At 32.0% G+C, this 20,624-nt stretch overlaps 1 protein-coding gene across 1 annotated transcript; it reads right to left on the bottom strand.

The window, feature by feature from the left end:
• Positions 1 to 3,024: 3,024 nt before the first annotated feature.
• LOC143233608 (secernin-3-like) lies at positions 3,025 to 20,250 on the bottom strand. Its single transcript, XM_076470001.1, is given in 9 exon segments — positions 3,025 to 3,502; positions 8,390 to 8,422; positions 8,424 to 8,558; positions 10,779 to 10,873; positions 12,123 to 12,326; positions 12,623 to 12,822; positions 14,038 to 14,225; positions 14,754 to 14,931; positions 20,186 to 20,250. Coding segments are annotated over 9 exon segments (1,350 nt in total). The 5' UTR covers positions 20,236 to 20,250; the 3' UTR covers positions 3,025 to 3,235.
• Between the last annotated feature and the right edge of the window lie 374 nt (positions 20,251 to 20,624).

The following is a 20,624-nucleotide window of genomic DNA, read 5'->3' as shown; positions in this document are numbered from 1 at the left end:
TATTATATGACATACATCTTCCATTATAAATAACCAGATGTCTAATTAATGTTTTCAGTTCTTCAAGACTTACATCAACCATCGGTAAACGTTGTTACAACACAGGAAAGAAGACTGAATGGGAGAATAACAAAAGCGTACATAACAAATTAAACTGGAAACTCAAGAAAATTAAAGAAGTCCTTAGAATTAAAGTGAAAAGACCAAGCCTTGACTGTGATGATGAAGTAAACAGTAACCAAATTTGGAATCATCTAGTAAAGAATTATATGAACTCACCGCTAATTCATCCTAACACAAACTAGCAAATAAAGTAATCCTATAGCAGCACCGAAGTTCACAACTCGTATGAGAAAACAACTCTTCAGACATGAAAAACTCAGTATGAAAACCAAAACGTTGTCACCAACAAACACAAAGAGGGAGTAATTTATAACAAAAATATTCTTTAAATGTTGGCTACATCGTATTAAGCTATCTTGAGATAAAGATAAAAATATTTATACGTGTGTGTCTGTGTATATTTGTTTGTTTGTAATTAAGCACAATGTTACACAACTGGTTATCTGTGCTCTGCTCACCACGTTGTAAGTCCGCACACTGTGTCAGTGGGGCGTGTATGTGTATAAACCTGGTTACAATTAACAAATACACACCCACTTGGCTTGAGGGATCAGACGTTTTCTGTAAATTTATAGCTACAATGAGAAAATGACACAAAAGACCCATAAGATAATCTAATTTATATATGTAGCTGTAAAACTTGACATAAATCAAAACTGTAGTAAGCACCAAATGATAAACTATGAATGAATAAAATATTCATAGTTTCAGTTTTTCAAAATTCTGTTTGAAAGGTTATTCACAATACTTTGGAGATGATATAAAAAAAAAAAAACACCCTATATTTCTTTAACAGCTTACTTTAGGTCAAGCCCCTATGCTAGGCCTGAACACTGACCTGGGGAGCATGGCAAACAGTTTGCACTGAAGGGTTTTGTGTCTGGCCCAGCCCTCTCAATACTAGGTGAAGCTTGACAGTAACCTGTGAATGTACAAGAGCAAGAGGTTGACTTCTTGGATGACAAAGGATATTGACAGATCTTGTAACATACTATGTCCCCCAAGTAGGACCTCAACTCATACCAGTGGATATAGACTTTACTTTGCTAAATGGCAACAGACTAGATGTAAATTGAAGGTATGCTGTACCATTGCTATAAACCAATGAGTCACAGTTCTCTGACTTTAATAAAATTAGATATCTAAAGCAAGATATTCTCCAATCTCTACAAAACTATGACTGGAGGCATTTTATATATTTTGCCAAGACAACAATCCCAAAGTGACAAGAGTCTTTTATTATATGGAGTGGTCCAAAATTATCATCCTATTGTAAAAATTATGAATTAACTAACTAAGGAAATACAGCCACATAGTTTTCAACACCTTGTAGCCCAACTCAAAGAGTTTTACTGACATATCAAGTGGCTTATTACATGTACACCATTAGTGACTCTTGGCATGTTTAACCAATATTCAATTACAATTCACATTCACTGCAACTTCTCCACAATTACAGTAGTGTTGATATCCATTATCATGATGTTTCCCTATAGGTGTGTGATACATGATATCCTTAAGATACCCCTATATTTTTTCCTGTAAGTGGTCTCTGTAACCATGCTGCACTACAATCACCTCCTAGTTCTTTGCAAACCAAACAATGCAGTGAATTAGTTCATGCATGACTGATATTTTATGGTGTAACATTACTCATTAAAGTGAAAAAAAGCAAATATGACAGTAAGAACGGCTCAAATTGGGGCACAACAAGTTCAAAACTTCATGGCTGTATTTCCTCACAATTTGTTTCTGAGACATTAATCCCAATGATATATCAACATTTCACACATTTAGAAGTTAATTATCACCTCTGCATTCACACTAAAAAGTACATTACTTCTGTTCTACTAAATTTAAAAATATGTAAAAAGGGGAAATCTTTTAATATATTTTCAGATCTATCTGTGACTAGATTGAGTTATTTAATGCAAAAATTTCAAAACTTAATAAAAATATATAACAATGCAACAAAAATATTACTTACACAACGTGTAAACCCACAATTCCAGTCATAATAATCTTGCAGAGGATCACTGATTAGCACTGTGTGATCAGGAAGACACTCTGAGCTACACATCTTTCTTATGAAAATTTTCACTGACTAAACAATTTTAAAATCACTGTATGTGTTGAAATAATGATTTGTAAGAGCTTACTGAATGAACATCAACATTAGAATTGTAAACAAACTAAATATTCACAGATTTTTTACAAATCACAATTAACAAAGAAAGAAAGTTAACTATTATGAGTCTAATGCACTAAAGGTATTAAAAGCATGCTAGGGGTGGCTGACAGCATGCTGCTGCCCCTTAAGAAATTTAAACCTCTCTGATGGACACTCTCCACTTTTTTTTTTTTTTTTCTTCATACATTTGACAGATATCATGCTCTTAAATTTTACTTTTAACCAAATTTGGTTAGTCATTTGACAGATGTGAATTTTAATATTTCTGTGCATGAAATTCTTATAGCAACCCCATGGGACTAGTTTATAAGTTTATTATTGCACTTTGTGCAAAATGCCCTTTTTGGTAAATCAACTCTTAATCAATTCTTCCAGGTTCAATTACATCACTCACATACTTTCTGTTTCCAACCAATCCCATTTGAACTTGTTTTAACTAAACCATCAACTTCTCTAGTCCTCACTACACTGTGCACTGTTTGATAATTTTAACTACTTTTTAAATCCATTCCAATTTTAAACTTTAGCTGTATATTTTCAATGAATTTTGCTCAGAAAAATCCAAGTTGTGAACATACCATCTTTCTTAATACTGGGAAAATATTTTAACTAGATCCAAATTAGTTAAACACTACAGAAATTGTACACAAATGTATCAAAATGTGGATAGCATGTCTTTGTTGAGTAAGAGTGAAGTATTGTGGCATGCATTTTATAAAAGGTCAACTCTGAGGATGTTTTATTTTTTAGCATGTTATTGGAACAGAAAATAGACAATAAAATATTAGCCCCCAGTCCCCAAAAACCCCTCTTCACTGACCAACATTGAAAAGTTTGCAAACAATCCTCCAAAAATTGTAAAGTTATCATTCCTAATTATTCTCTAGTCACATTTATTAAACTTAGGTATTAAAATATGCACTATTCTTCCAGAAATGAGCTATAAATTCTTATTTCACTATCCACAGCATTTCTGAAAATGTTCTTCACTTTCATACTATTTTCTGGACTAATACCAGTAAGAAGCTGTTCCACTGTTGAAACATAGTCTTCTTCCAATTTACCAATAGCATTTTTTATTTCTCTTCCTTTTGTGTCTCCTTCATCATTCATATACAAGTAAACTGTCTTGTGAATTCTGAAGAGAGCATGGGAACGATCAACAGACATCTGAAAACGAGGCTCTATCTACAAGGAAAAAACATATCAGTGGTCACATTTTGTTTTATAAAACTTGTCTCCTGACTTTCCAGTCAAAATTATAGTTTTTTAGACATTCAGTCATTTGTGAACGACATATTTATACACAACTTTTCCTCGTAATTCTAGCTTATTACCACCATTGTACCTTTAATCTAGTGATAAAGGATAATAAAAACTTCAAAACATACCTCAAACTAGAGTATAAAGGAAAAAAATATTTAAATTAAGATACTGCAATTTAGATAATAAGGTAACAATGAGACTGATAGTGTTCTAACAGAATCTTTATTCTGTCAATGTTTCAACTACAAGTTGTCTTCAGGAGATCGTGACACTGTAGTGCCTCACAAGGATATATATACATATTTTTTCAGATTATGTTCCTGGTTGCTGCACCATGCCACTCCCTGATTGGTTCACTATTGTCATCTATTGACCACCACCTGACCAATCAGCATCCTGCTCTTGTTTCACTAGACTAGTTCCTGTTTCTGCCCACTTGTAGTCTCTCATTATGGTGTTTATATTTTTTCTAATAATGTGAGCAGTTGTATAGCTTTCCTTTGTAGTTTTTCCATCTCCTTGGTGACAGTTTTAGTTTCCTTCCACTTACAAATGGTGAGAGATCAAGATTCTCCACATTTAGAAAAAGTGACAAACAGATATGGTTTCATATATTTATATGCAAAAACGGTTGTTTGGGTTGAGAAAATATTTTACATAGAAGAGCAAACAACGTTTCGACCTTCTATGTAAAATATTTTCTCAACCCAAACGAGCCGTTTTTGCATATAAATTTCTCAACAAGTGGGTTTCTCGACATCACTGATTATGGTTTCATATACTTCTGCTCAGCACATAACAACAAAGTGAAAAAGGTATAGCACTGGGCATTTTCATGAGTGTGTTACACATGCACAGTACCAAATTCTTAAATCAAGAAACCAAACACATAATAGAAGCTACAGTACCCTACAGGTATTCTTATAAGGCTAAAAGAGAAGGAGACGAACATCATGGAAAGAAATAACAGCAGCAGACAGGATGAGAGAAACAAGAAGTTCATAGTGGTCCCCAGTGCCCAGGATACAAGTTCCATCAACAGAAACAATCACAGATATAGTAACAAAAACAGGAATGGGAAGAGAAGTAAAGGCCAACAGACAGCAACGTAGTTTATGTGGTGGATTCAGTAAGTTTATACAGATGAAATTAATAGAGGCCTGGCAACCAGAGTAACAAAGCAGATGTCAGAAAACACAGTACAAAAAGGTTCTAGTAATACAAGTAGAAAAAACAAAGATGAAAGAAAACTTGAATTGTCAGTAAAGAAATGGAAACAACAAAGGAAACCTAGAAAAGCTGTTTACATCTTTTTAGAAGAGAATATAAACACTACAGTGAGAGACTACAGGTAAGCAGAAACAGCAGCTAGTCTAGTGAGATGAAAGCAGAATGCTGATTGGTCAAAAGACAATGATAATGAACCAATCAGGGAGCAACATGGTGCAGCTACCAGGAACCTAATCTGTGAAAATTTATGTAACATATCCTTGTAAAACAGTACAGTACATACTCCTGAAGACAACTATAGCTCAAACAGTGAGAGAATAAAGATCCTGTTATAATATTCTTAGTTTCTTTTACTATTATAGTTTGCCCATTGAAGAAGTCTATTTTGTTTTTTTCACATTTATTATACTGGTAGATAAAACACTGGTTAGATTTCTAAGAGGCCATGCAAGTTCCACTAAATCTCAAGCTAAAATCATGTATATAAATACATTTTAATTCACAAAATCTCAGCCATATGTAGAGTAACGAACATTTTTAAATTAATACCCACACATAATTGCACTGCTTCCGATAACAGTAGGAGTCCATTAAAGTTTCAGTACCAACCAAACTTTAGGAAGAATATATATATAAACATTATATAGACTATATAAAGTTTAAGAGTGTTTTATAAACACGTTTATATTAAATATAATTTTAAGCCATAGCAGTAAGAACATAAAAATCTTTTTTTTTTATCAGTTCATATATGGAATATTCAAAATGCTACAAACAATAAAACACACATTTAATCATTCAGTGTTTCAATCACACATTTCTTGGCTCCTACAATATAATGTTTACAAATTAAAATGATTTATGATAACACTCACTGTCCAATCTTTAACTTTGTAATATAGTCCTGCTAGAATCAATACCACTGGATAAGAGCTCATTTATGCTAAAAATAAAAGTAAAGGTGATGCATGAGCCCAATGGAAGTTTCCCATTTGTTTATCTAGCTGTAAGGCTTCATTTTATATTGTAACATTACATGTCATTCCTCTGCCTCTACCTTAAAGACTTTAACAGCAATTAGTAACTGGTAAGTGCAGATTAAAAGGGAGAAAAAAATTTAGTTTTAAACAAGAAGAATTCCATTTAAAAATGAAAGTGTTTTAAAGAAGATATAAGTAGGAAACAAACAAGACACTTATGCAATTTTAGTAAATATAAGATAAATACACATTAGAAGATTGAAATAATAAAATTAACTTGAAAATAAAAAAATTAAAATTTGTAGCTTATTTGTAGAAAATGTGATTGTATCTTGTGAATTACACAGAACTTTACCCGACAGCATAATACAAATGAAGAATGGTGCCCAAGACAAACATATCACAAGCTGTCTTAAAATGTTTACTTCAAGTATAGAAGCTAAATTCTCATTTAAAAATAAAATTCGATTTTTTTCATCATTTTGAGCACCACAACCTCCTGTATCAATTCGAACGATGAAATATGTATAGATATAGTACTAACTCAAATTTGTACTATGTTTTCTGCATATTTTGGGTTTAATAAATAGCTTTCAACTGGTAATATGAATGTAAGTTAACAAACCTAGTACATCAGCACTTATGTTTCTATACATTTAAAATGTTCATAAATGAAGTGATAATGTTGTGAACGACAAGCAAATATTTATTTTCCAGACAAATATTTTACTTTCAAAATGAATAAATCTGTAAAAATATCTCTAAATTAGATACATTAATTCAAAAACAAAATTGTGAAACATGGCTAGAAATCCTACATACTAGTATTGTTTAACACAAAGCAACTCTGTCCACCACAGGGAACTGAATCCAGGAATTTATTTAGTGATGCAAGTCCCAATGTTTATTGTCAATTGTGAATCGGTTCAATGGTCGTATCACACTTAGCCTTATCTTATTATAGTTCTCTTGTAGAAAAGATAAGGATAGTTCCTAAAGTATGAGGCAGAAACAGTACGAACACTTTGATAGATTGTTTAGGCAGAGTATTCATGATGAAACTTTGTAGAATGGATGGCAACTGTCTGTTGTGGAGACACAAGGGTAGAAGACGACATTTCGAGAGTCTTCTGCCTTTTATCTTCAAGTCAGTGTGTGTGCAGGTGCTGATTATCAGAAACAGTGATAATCCAACTAATCACAACATGCTCTCCACAATCCACCAGGACACTATAAAAGACCTGCAGCACCTACACACACACTGACTTGAAGACAAAAGGCAGAAGGCTTTCGAAACATCATTCTCTACACTTGTGTCTCCACAACAGGCAGTTGCCATCCATTCTACGAAGTTTTATCAGTACATAAGCTAATGAAAAAATACATTTCATGAATTAAAACTACATAAGAAATCACTGATAATGCAATAACATTGTATGTTTAGTTTCAGTTCTCCCCATATACTTGTACATTAAGTTTCTGTTATCAGATGAATTCAGTATAAAAAACTAATCAGATGTCATTTTGAAGTTTCTTTATCCATAAAAATTGAGTTCATGTTATTTTTATTACGAAGAAAAGTTTCAAAAGCCAATCTAATCAGAGTTAACAAGAAATAAATATCCAGTAAAACAAAATACTGGATGGTTTTGTATTAAATAACAATTAAAAAGAATAAAAAAATTTAATTGGTGTTATTCATGGCTTCTTTTATTACTATAACAATTAAAAAAACTAGTTTAATATAGTTTATAATTCATATGGTAAAAATCAATCTGCATACATAAATATCTATACACATATACATCTCAAATTATGAAAAATATTCTAAATAAATAAAAATCCACTATTCATGAATTTGGAGATTAAAGTGCAATGTATGTGTCAAAAGCGACACATGAAATATGTTTTGCTTTATCATCGATTAAAAAGTGGGAAATTGGATCATGTCTTGGAAAGTGTCAACCAGCAAGTCCAGTTATATATATATGATTTATTTATTGGATTTTCAATCTTAGTTACTGAATATGGTGCTTAGATCAATTCTTATATCATACAACATTTTAACCTTAAACTCACAGCAGGTTATAACAGCCACAAATGAGTTTCAGATAAAGTAACTGCAAGAATAAAATATAAAAATGTGTCCCAGTTTATATATTCAGTCGAAGTGCTGAGTTGTGCAAAAAAAGCATGTTAGGGACATAAACCATTCTCAAAATTGTGTCAAAAGTTTCAAAGTTCAAATTACTAATATCACTTTAAATCATGAACCATGCAGCTTTGTCACAATGTTGACCGATTAAATATTTCTACAAACATGTAACATTAATACTTTAATTGGGTTATTTGTATATTTCATTCAGGTAAGGCAAAATAAATAATACGCCGTTCAAATTATATTTATTTATTATTGCACAACGAAGATATTTTGTTACATTTTAACCACATGTAGCAAAATATATTTGTTTTACAATAGTAAACAAATATGGTTTAAAAAAAATGTATTACCTGTATTAGTTAATACTTTTGTTTTATAAAATTTAACTTCCATGTAGAAATTTTATCTATAATGTTGTTAGAAACAACAAAAAATTACCTTTGCAGGGTCTTTACTTAAAGGAAAAGTGGGGGGAAACAGTATCTTCTGAAATAACAGGATCTGGACAAAATATAAAGGGCTTAAACATAGAATTCATAGGATCAGGTGTTGCTGTGAACCAATGACAACAAGGTAAATGTGAATCAGGTGGTGTCAGTACAGAAACCTAAAAGACAAATATAAGTCTGAAATCAATATTAGAAGTAAGTGTTATGTCAGATATATCATTAAACCCATATTGTGTGAAATGAAAGAAATATTACTAATCTGAGCTAAGGGAATATTTAAAAAAGAGACTTAAATTTAGCTAAGATATCAATGGATATGAGTATTTTAATAACGTAAGTCAATACTGACATAAGTGAAATATAACTATAAATAGTTAACTTGATTTTAAATCTTAAAAATAAAAATGAAAGGTTTTTTGGAGCATGGATCTCAGTATAAAATTATAATGGTGCACAAACCATTAATGTTTATGAAACAGATATATATTAAACACATTCCTATCCAACAAAAAAGGAGCTACATTTTAAAACATTTGCCCTGAATTATCATTTTTCTATAAAATTCACAAGAAAAATACACTTATTTAAATTACAAATCAATGACCTATATAAAATTCAAGGTACTGCTTCATTTTTATCTGAACTCTGAGTGACATATAATTACACACGTGGCTTTAGGAAATTTTAGTGAAAAAAAAACTTTCATTTTCCAAATATATATATATTTAAATTAATGTTAAAGAAAAACCAACATACAAGAGACTGGCACACTTAACCATTCAATATTTTTTTTATTCTTGTATACAGGAAATACCAAGAACTCCTGGTCAAAAGAGGCATTTCTGTGTGCTGTAGCAAGTTTGTTTACCCACAACAAGAAACTATCAAATGATTCACATTAAAAAATAATCAAATGTTAAAAATATGACAGAAACATGGACATAAAAATAAAATGTACAAGAACCAAATTCTGGCATCACAGTTACAGTTTAATGATGCATGAACTACCTCGTTCTAATTTTACACCATTTTTCAAAGCTTCCCATGACCCTCCAGACTTAAACACAGAAATATGGGATCCACCCTTTCAAGGGGAAATGGAAAGTCAGTAAGAGATTTATAAATATATCCAAAAAAATGAATTAAATACTAAATCTATTTTAAAAAACTACCATGAACATTTTTTATTACCATTAAGTAACATAACAACAACAACTAACTGTGGAAAATGACACGTACATAATATACAATAATAGGTTATATCTATTACAGGAGGATACGAGAACTGCATGTTTAGAAAAGAGGTAGTATATTAGAGAAGTGTGTGCACTATTATCCTACACTATTTGATAAGTGAGAGCTTAGATGCTTGTTGACACCTATATAATGAAATAAACTGTAAAATGTCCACGATTTCAGATTACTCAACATACTTTTATGACTATTTTTACACATTTTCTCTTTAAAATAGCAACATAAATATCTTACTTCTGCATTTTAAGCATTTCTTATTAATTTCAGCAAATGTTTAAATAGTATGCAATATGCTTAAATAAAATTATCTATTTAAATTTCAATAAAAAATTATACAACATGATCTCTTCATGTTTTGATATACAACATTTAATGTGTGTATATACATTGTGTTTTATGCACTACAATGGCTGATATAATTTTTTACACACTGCACTCTATGAACAATTAATGTACCAGTACAAACATAGAATTGTTTCCATTTGTGTCAATGTCTCTGTGATATCTTAAGTTAGTAACTGAGACACAGCAAACTGAACTATTTGTACTCAACCAATAAGTAGTGGTTTTTTAGAAACAGTAAACTTAACAGTAGCCAAGAAACTTGAGAGGACATTACAAACTTTATAAACATTTTTATTTTTGTACAAGAAAGACAGATTAGTTTCCCTCTGCAAGCCCTGACCTCACCATTAGATCTAGTGATTAAATTATTTTCATCCACACAATTATCATTAGTTCTCCATAATAAATAAATTGTGTCTCTAGAGACATGTGTAGAGTAATTAGTGAAACAAAACAGTTTCATGAAACTTACTACTGTGTTAAGGCCTTGCATTGATCACTCCACAAAGTGAAAAAATAGTTCCAGAAGATTTAGAAAACATTTATTGTTAAAACATTTTTGAAAAATTATAAACAGAATTCATCACTGCTTCTACTAAAGATAACCTTAATTTGTTTTCAAATATCAAGCAATTTCTCATGAAATAGTAAATTGAATTATTTTGAACCTCTATAGTTCTTGAGGTTAAAAAATAAAATATCTAGTACTTAGGTAAATGGCAAAAACAACATAACTTACATTGTTACCAGCTTTAAATAAGATATAAAACATAAAATACCTGACTGCCAGTGGAAACAAAAAATCCAGAAGACATACAGATGCCGCTGTCCACATCACGTAATATTGTAAACATGTCCTTTTCTCTAAATCCTCCTTAAACATACACACAAAATCTGATTTACCACATGTTTCAGCAAATTCCTTTTATACTGAGTAATATTTTTGCTGTGTATTGTATGCACTGCATTATCAAGGTCTTTTAAACCTAAACCTACATTTAAGTACAACAAGTTCTCACAATTTTATTGTTTTTTTACTATTTTCATGCACTATACCCTTAAGAAACATGAAAAATAAAAACCTTTTCTATTGGATATACAAATTTGGTTTGTTTTGAATTTCGTACAAAGCTACAAAAAAACTATCTCATGCCAGCCGTCCCTAATTTAGCAGTGTGAAAGACTAGAGGGAAGGCAGCTAGTCATCACCACCCACCTCCAACTCTTGGGCTACTCTTTTACCAACGAATAATTGGATTAACCATCACATTATAATGCCCTCACAGCTGAAAGGGTGAGCATGTTTGGTGTGACATGGATTCAAACCTGTGACCCTCGGATTACAAGTTGAATGTCTGAGCCACCTGGCTATGCTGGGCCATATATGCAAGACAAGGAAATGAAGATGTGGTACAGATGAAATATTTAGATTAAAAACAGTTTAAATTAAGTGAAGCCTGTGTATAATTAAGGTATTCAATAGATTTAATCTTGGTTCATTTCATCTGTGCCACATTTTCTTTGGATTAGTAATTTCAGTTTTTGTCTGTTTTTTTCACAGAATTTTAAAACTACCACAATCATGATGTTAGGAAAACATGTAGGTTCAGAAAGTCTTGACAGGAATGAAATAAAAATCCTATAACCTAAGAGCTTTTGAACAGTGGACCTTTCTTCTATGGGGGCATACTGAAGGTGTAAGTTTCATTCATGCTCATAAAACAAGTGGATGTTTTTAAAACACTTTCTAATTTGCTGTATCACATAAATTTGATGACAAATATTTTAACACTGAGACATACTCTTAATTTACTTTATGTAAATATTACACCTAACTTACACATATAGAAATTCATATTTTTATAACACTGACATTCAGTACCTCAGACATCACAGTATAGTACTAATTTCGTTAAACAATCAACAAATTAATATCTTCTTTATAAAACATTTGCATATAATTCTGGTTTAGATTGAAATGAAAAACAATCAGTATGTTATAGGGCATTTAAACCATATCTGCTGAGACCTAAACAAGGCTGTTGCTGAGCTTATAACTTTTCTATTCTATAACTCATAATTTATAAATCAAAATAAAATAAAATTTTCACTCTAAAACTCACCATTTACAGACAGTTCTGTCAGAAGTTTATATCCACATTTATATCGTCTATCTGTAGCACCTTCCCCAAATGCTCGAGTAAAGTCAAAACTACCCTTACTGGGATCCCACACTCCTTTATGGAAGGCATTTTCTTCCAGTTTCTTACTCATGAGATCTATTTTCTTACCAATAGAAAGGTGGTTGGAAATATTTCTCACTCCACCTAGTTACAAGAGTGAAGATTAGCGAGTTAATGATAATTAGTTATGTCTTGTTTGGTAACAGATACATAAGGAAGACATAAGACAAGCAGATAGATAAAAAAAACAACAAAAATACAAAACAGAATTACCAAAAATAATAAACTTAATAAACTGAATCAACATCACTTTTCTCAGAAGAAAACGTCACAACTAGTACAATTCTTTGTAGCAAATGAAACATCACAAATAAAACACAAAATGTAAGTATGGAACAATCCCTGGTGGTTTTAATAAATTTCAACTTAAAAAGGCTTACTTGTAATGTGTTCTGCAGCCCAGAATCTGTCAACAGTTTCTAATACCCAAGCCTCTTGTCGATCGGTGATGATAAAACTGTTATGGTAGGTCATGGAGGGTATGATGTCAGAACACGGACCTCCTTGTCCATGTCTTTCTAGTAGTTCTGTAATAATGTCTAAAGCTTCACGTGCTGATGTAGCCCTCTCCAAACCAAGCCTAAAGAATAAGTGTTGAATACTTATCATCCATAAATATTTATTTAAAAACAACAATAATAATACTTTATCCTCTTAACAATACTATGTTACAAAATACAGGCTTTATTACTTTAATTTGGTGACGTTTTTATTCTAATACACGCAACTAATACTTGTATGATTTTAGAAAATGTTTGATCCTTAAAGCAAATATATAATTCATATTTTTAACACCCAGTAAGAACTGGAAAAAAATTTACTGTTTCACACATGAATTCTATAATTTTTAACCATTTGACTGCAGCTGTTCTAAATACACATTGAAGTTTTGCAAGCTATACAACATACAAGGCACACTCACATCCAACTGGCACAGGCAGATCATATACTATGCAGCAAATTGGCAGTCAACAAGATAAAAAAGTATGTTTTGAAATCTTACAAGCAAATACATGAGCTTCTTCTTGTCTACAGAAGAGAAAACTGGGAATGTAAAAACTGATCTTCATTATATCATTAAAATGGATCCTTCACATTCTTGTTAATACAAAATCTTTCACACTATAAACCTAGAGGTCTTTAGAAATGGATAGTTATATCAATATTTTACTGAACACAAAGCAGTTTCTGCATCTAAAGAGCATTCATGATTTAGTCATTAAAACCACACTTCAAGTTTGATATAACTCACAACTATAGCAGAAGAAAAATTTAAAGTATTAGAAACTAAATAAATTTTACATTGCAGAAACTAAAGCTTGTAAAATCTTCACCAGATTTTTATACCCTTCTTACAAATCAGAATTAGACTAAATAAATCATAAGTTTCAATTAGCTTTTGAAAGACTTCTAAATATTTCTTGAAACTTACTGTGCCACTGGGATTATTCTGGCTGAAAACACTTTTATGATCGTTCTGTAATCATCTTTTGCAATAAAACAAAATTTAAGTCAAGGATGAGCCATTAAGAATTTTATCTTCAAAGTAAATAACTTCTAAATGTTAATTATTGATATCTTTTAATATTGAATATCTATTCTCAGAAGTTTGTATTTCCTTAAATATGATTTCATGTTTTTAATGTCTTCCTAACCAAACTTTCAATCTTATGCAACAAAAAAAGTTGTTGCACAATACTAAGTATACGTTTTTTTATCAGGTTATATTAATTGTTTTTATCAACAATATTTGGAGACTGATACACTAGTGAAATTACAAAACTAACTATCATACCTTAATAGGTCCATTCCCAGAAGTTTTTCTTCATGGTCTTGTGGTCCATTTAATTTTGTCCATACTGCTTCATTACCAATACAGACTCCATGTTCATTACTACCCATTTCAGCACCCCACATCCATGCAGGCTTACTCAGGATGACAGCATGAGTGTGTTCAGCTTGGTCTATCTCAATATAAGTGCACTATGAAAAAGAAAATCTTACACTTATACCTCCACCACCAACTACTGTATTTTATACCTTGTAAAATGTACTTTTTTCTTTAAAATACCTTGCAAAACCCTTGTGTCTTTGAAGACAATAGTGATGTGAGGAAAGAGGTTAGCTTAGGGTCAACTCAAAACGGTCTCTCACACAGATTGTAATCTCATTATTTACAAATTACAAGTATTTTCAATAGCATAAGACATTCAATTTAACTAATATTATCAACATACTGTAAAGAATATGATTTGACTGTATTTATTCAGTAGGTAGAAAAAAGTCAGGTTGTTGGTTATCGAGTCAAAATAATTTTTTTTTTTGCTCACTTTCATAACACCCAAGCTGCATTAACCCTACGACACCAAACTCTTGGTTTAGTTATAACTACCAGCTTTGAAGTAGCAATAAATTTTATATTCCACATGTGCGTTATTCATATAAAACCTTGTTCAGTCACAGTGTACGCTATCCCAAGATTATCAATAAATTTATGGCAGGTCAACAAACCTGAACTTTAGATCCAGCAGGATGGTCAGTAGCCTTAACATAAACAACCTCTTGGACTTCTTCTGATGGTCTGTCAGAATTTTTTCCAAATACAATAAATCCGTTGATTGTTGCTGGTGGCAAAGCAACAAAGGTGTCACAAGAATGTGCAAACAATGCCATTACAGACGAGTCACACCTGTAATAATAATTATAATATTATATAAAGTCTAGGTTTCCAATGTTCACTAACATGTTAATATACTACCTTTATTAATAATAAAGTGCTAATGTTATTACTTCACAAGCTAAGTGATAAATAAAAACACAAAATTATTTTAGTTTAAAAGAATATATATCTTGGTAAAAGTGGAAAACAATTTGAAATTAGAAGTAATTAAAAACCTACAAGCACATAGTAAATACTTAAATTTCCTAACCATGCAACCAGGTGTAAAATTCTCCTCAGATAACACATTTCTCTTAAGAATGTATTTTTAAATACATATACACATATAATGCTAAATCAAAATGTTATTTTCTTGTAAATCAGTCTTACAGTTGTACATGTAAAACCAATGGAGCAAACCTGCAGCTAATTCAACAACTTCTGTTCTCTGCTACTTGATGTTTACCTATTGTAACAGACACTAGCCTCCATTATTTCAAACAGTATCCCATCATGCCTCAAAAGAACAATACCTTTCTTAGCCTTGCACTCATGTCTTAAAAATAGGATTTTACAGATAATTAAAATCAAATCTCAGAATTATTTACATCCTGATTACTTTATTCCACCTCTTATATACTTTATTTGTTATTAACAAATAGATGATTGGATAAACTGTGGGTGTATATACATCACAACAGAAAACATTATTATCAAAGGGTGAGTTCCAAAATCTGAAGTGCTACCTGTATATGTTAGAACTGTTAAGTCAGTTGCACGTTTACAGCACAAGCTACAAAATAGGTGGTTCAAATCTTACAGTCACATGCCAACTGATACTAAAAATAAAGCTCAATAGATCTTGATATAAATAGAGATCACAGGAAGGCCAACTAATACAAGGAGAACCTATACAAGACTGCGACTATGAAACTATTTCTGTTACACTGTGGGTCAAAGAGATGCGACACATATCAGCATATATTTCATTCTCACACTTAGCACATTACTGCTACTTTATATTCAGATTAGTTCAAAAATTTGAATGTGTAATTTTACCAACTAAATAGTATTATTTGTTTCTTAAGCACAAAACTACACGATGTGCTACCTATGCTCTGCCTATTGGGGTTGTCAAAAAACCAGATGTTTTATAATCCCTCATATTTACAAAGGAGCCACTTGAGAGACAAGTAAAGGTGAAAATATAATTTAAATCATACAACTAACTAGATTTTTCTATATATTTCTGTTTGATATTATTCTACTCATTATAACTACATGCTAAACCTGTAAACTGATGCAAAATTCTGATAATAATGTACATAAATAAAAATCAATATCTTATACCCAAAAGAATTTCACACACAAAAAACTCATATTTCTAAAATAAAAATGAAGTATAATTTTGCTTTTCAAAATGTATTTTCTTCATTAACATAAAATTTAAGGACAACAAGGGACCTTTTGGTCCAATCAAACCATCTCATCTACTAAACTTTAAAAACACAATAAAAATAAGGCCCTCAAAACAAACCTCTATTTTTCAAATAGTTATCTTGACTTCCCCCTAAATTATATTAAATTAATTGTATTCATCACATCTCTTAGAAAAATAAAACTACCTTAGATGAAGATCTATACAAAACTTTCAAGTGAAAACTAAAGTTTTCAGAACTAGATTTTAATCTCCTCAGATATTAACCAAATAACTATTAATGGGCCCTTCATATTTCAGAACTATCCTTTAATTTAAACCCATTACATTTCAACATGGATCCATTCGTTGTTTTAGACTCATCACTTCATTGGTTTTGGGACTCCTAGTAATTTACAAACGAGTCCACAAAAATGAAAATTTATATACCACCAATACTGCATTAAATCCATTAATTACTGCTGGGTCACTCTGTATTTTGTTTAAAAAATACCTGATTTTACCCAATGTGTTTGGTCAGTTATTTTCTCTTTGTGTTCTATAGAAAACACATATTACTCAACATGATCATGATGTTAGAAAAACAATAGGTTCAAGAAGTCTTAATAGAAACGAATAAAAACACTATAACCCGAGCTCTTTCAAATGGTGGACCTTTTTGCTTCAGGGGCAAATTGAGAATGCAACAGTTTTTTTTTTTTTTTAAATAATTTTGATACTACTTAAGGGCCCGACATGGCCAAGCGTGTTAAGGCGTGCGACTCGTAACCTGTAGGTCGCGGGTTCGCATCCCGGTCGCGCCAAATATGCTCGCCCTTTCAGCCGTGGTGGAACGTTATAATGTCGGTCAATCCCACTATTTGTTGGTAAAAGAGTAGCCTAAGAGTTAGCGGTGGGTGGTGATGACTATCTGCCTTCCCTCTAGTCTTACACTGCTAAATTAGGAACGGCTAGCACACATAGCCCTCGAGTAGCTTTGTGCGAAATTCAAAAACAAACGATACTACTTAAATTATATTTTGATTCCATCTCTGTTCTGGTTTGTTTTATTTACTATTTTGTTTGTGCTTTTTTGTTTTTCGCGATATTTAGAATTAATTTCATGTTTTGAGCATTAATATGAAATTATTTTCATAACTTAATATCAAACTTTTAATAGTTAGTCGGGATAGTAGAATATTTATTACTGCGCTCAAGTTCCTTTGTTTACTGCGGGTTGATATAAACATTGTATTACCGTCAATACCCCTGAATTTATATAACGCAAGACACTGAAGTACGTTACACTGTTTAAAAAAAAACGCGGTAAGTGTAACTAACATTTTCACTTAGAGTATATGTTATATACATGTGGTGTTTTAAAATATAATATTGTAAAAGATATTTCACAAAATAAATTAATTATTAAATGTTTGTGTAAAGGGAGAACAATGTCTGAGGATGATTTCACCAAATGGTAAAAGTAAGAGTCCAGCTCAGCGATCATTTTACCACCTGCAGTTAATTTCTACACTGTTGATGACGAGAAACTGGCTTGAAATAAAAAGTGTATCTCAGAACGGCTGGTATAAGTATTACCACTGTTATTGGTAAGGAGAGAACAATGTTTCAACCTTCCAGATGAAGGTGGCCTAGGAAGGTCAAAACGTTATTCTCTCCTTATCAATAACAGTGTTAATACCCATACCAGCCGTTCCGAGATACATTTACGTTCTACACTCTTCAGTGACCAGTTCTTTGAAATACCCCATCTTGATTAGGTCTGATATACTCCCCTTCTATGACTATGTTCCAGTAAATTCACCCGTTGATAGAACAATTTACACTTCTTGGGATTCAACTTCAGGTTCTCTTTTCTTAATCGATTAAATACTTTTCTTAGCTCATCACAAATATAAATGAGTGTTCCCATATCTGTGATTATGCAATATAAAACGATCAGGACGACATCGCAGATTAGACCAGAAGAAACACGTTCCGTTAGTCGTTAAAATGCAACTGGTGAGTTACATAACCAAAGTGGTAATACAAGAAGTTACCATAACTTTTCTCCTTCCCTAAAAAATAGTCTTTTCTTACTTTACATTACCGACTTGCACTTGCCAGTAAGCACTCTTTAGACACGATAATGAGAAACATTGTGACCCAGATAACTCATCAAAATTAGAATAAGTCCTTGAAATTGAGTGAGCATTCTTCACTAGACTTAATTCACCTTTCAGAATCCACATGAAATCTTGTGGGCCTAACCCTTTTCTTTATAAGTGCAACAGGTGAGACTTAAGGTTTATAGTTCAGTTGTATTAGTCTTTGTTCTTTCTTGGCTTTTATTTCTTCGAGAGCTTCAACCTGTTTCGCAACATGGATTCGTCTGGCCAGCTGATACTTTTATGTTGCATCTCTAATATAATTGTTATGAGACATTTTGTTTGTATGGCCAAGGTATGAGATCCACTGAAGAAGAAAACTCGGTATTCCATGAGCAAGTTGTGTACTCTTTGTTGTTTATCAGTTGTAATATTTTAATAGCTCTGGTTATATAGTTTCTGTAAATGAGGTGACAAGTTCTCTTGTGTGAAAAAAAAAAAAAAGGAAATAAGCTTTTACCTTGTTTCTGAGGTGACAACTTCAAGTGTTCTTTGATATTGATCTACTGTTATAGCTCTACTTCAAGCAACTTTTCGTGACTAATTGACTAGAGTTTAGTTATTTTTTTTTAAATATTCGAGCCTTAATAAGCACATCTTTATTTGTCAGATCTACAAGAATCATTTCAGCCACTAATCCCCGAGGACAAGCTAAGATGTTTGGTCCAACTATTTCTCAATCACTAAATCTAAAGTCGTCAATAATAAAACCCTGTGTGAATAGTTTTCACCTTGGTAGTATTATAATTGCCGTTTTGTTGTTGCTGGGAGAATAAACCTCAGCTGTTGTAAGTTGCATGTGATGTGAATAGATTTCATACTCAGACTGTTAATACGTTCGAGGTAAGTCTAATTTCGCGTCCATGTTTCTACATGATGTGATGGAGTTACTGTTATACATTTATTATTTTAATATCTGCGTTTGTTTTAGTTCAATGCAATGTGGCACATATTATTTAATGTGTATAGCGCAAATTCTGCCGGTTCTCTAGATTTGTAGAAGATTCTGGAGCGTAAGAATCAACAATGTGATTGCTAGTATTGTTGTCAATTGAACCTTCCAGAATTGTTTATAAATCGACGCGTCAAGAGACAGTAAATAATGTTATCGGTCAGTTACAGTCAGTATACTACACGCCTTGGAAGCTATAACTGTGATTAAATCTTACTGATCGGAAAACTACAGAAACTAGCCTGGCTCTTTCATAGATGTCGAGCATTTCGAACTGTTCAACTTCAGATAACTTCGGACGTTAATATTTTTTACGAGGGCATTAGCTACCTATCTTCTTCTGTTAAATCGCATTAGGCTAAACAAGTATAGAGCTAGCTTGCATTCCCATAAAGGGTGTGGGCGTTTTTCTCATAGAACAATTACATTGGGCTATCTGCTGAGCGCACCGAGAGGAATCGAACCTCTAATTTTAGTGTTGTAAATCCATAGACTTCTGTACTAGCGGACGGGCATTCCCATAAAGTAAAATATATCTGTGTATCAACATAAAAATAATTTGCGCCTTGTAGACTTGGACCGTCGATAAAACATCAACTTCCAGATCAAATAAGACTGATTATTGTTTACAAGTTTGTAAAATGTTTATATATAAATAATTATTTGCTTTAACTACTTATAATAACTTTGTATTAACGTAACAATGAAGCCTACTGCTAAAATACAATCTTCCTCAATGTTAATTACCAAAGATCCTGTTGTGGTAAGAAGCTTCTCACAGTGAAGCGGGTTTCCATCTTTCTTTTTTGTGGAACGTTATTTCTTTCAGTTCACAACAATCTGTCCTCTTACTTTTCTGATTCACCGTCACACCAAACATGCTTCCCTGTCAGCCGTGGGGGGCGTTATAATGTTACAGTCAATCTCACTATTCGTTGGTAAGACAGTAGCCCAAGAGTTGGCGGTGGGTGGTAACGACAAGGTGCCTTCTCTCTAGTCTCACACTGCAAAATTAGGGACGGCTAGCACAGATAGCCCTCTTGTAGCTTTGCGCGAATTCGAAACAGACTAAACCAAACTTTTTTTGATACAATCTCTCTTCTTTCATTAGAACCATTACTACATCAGGTCGAACAGTAGTAGAATAATAACCAATGTCAGTCAATACCTTTCAAACCTTCCTGTC

The sequence above is a fragment of the Tachypleus tridentatus genome, chromosome 12 (genome assembly GCF_004210375.1).
Source record: "Tachypleus tridentatus isolate NWPU-2018 chromosome 12, ASM421037v1, whole genome shotgun sequence".
Taxonomy (NCBI): Eukaryota; Metazoa; Arthropoda; class Merostomata; order Xiphosura; family Limulidae; genus Tachypleus; species Tachypleus tridentatus.
Note: the sequence above shows the minus strand (reverse complement) of the source record. Positions and strands in the feature narration are given on the sequence as shown.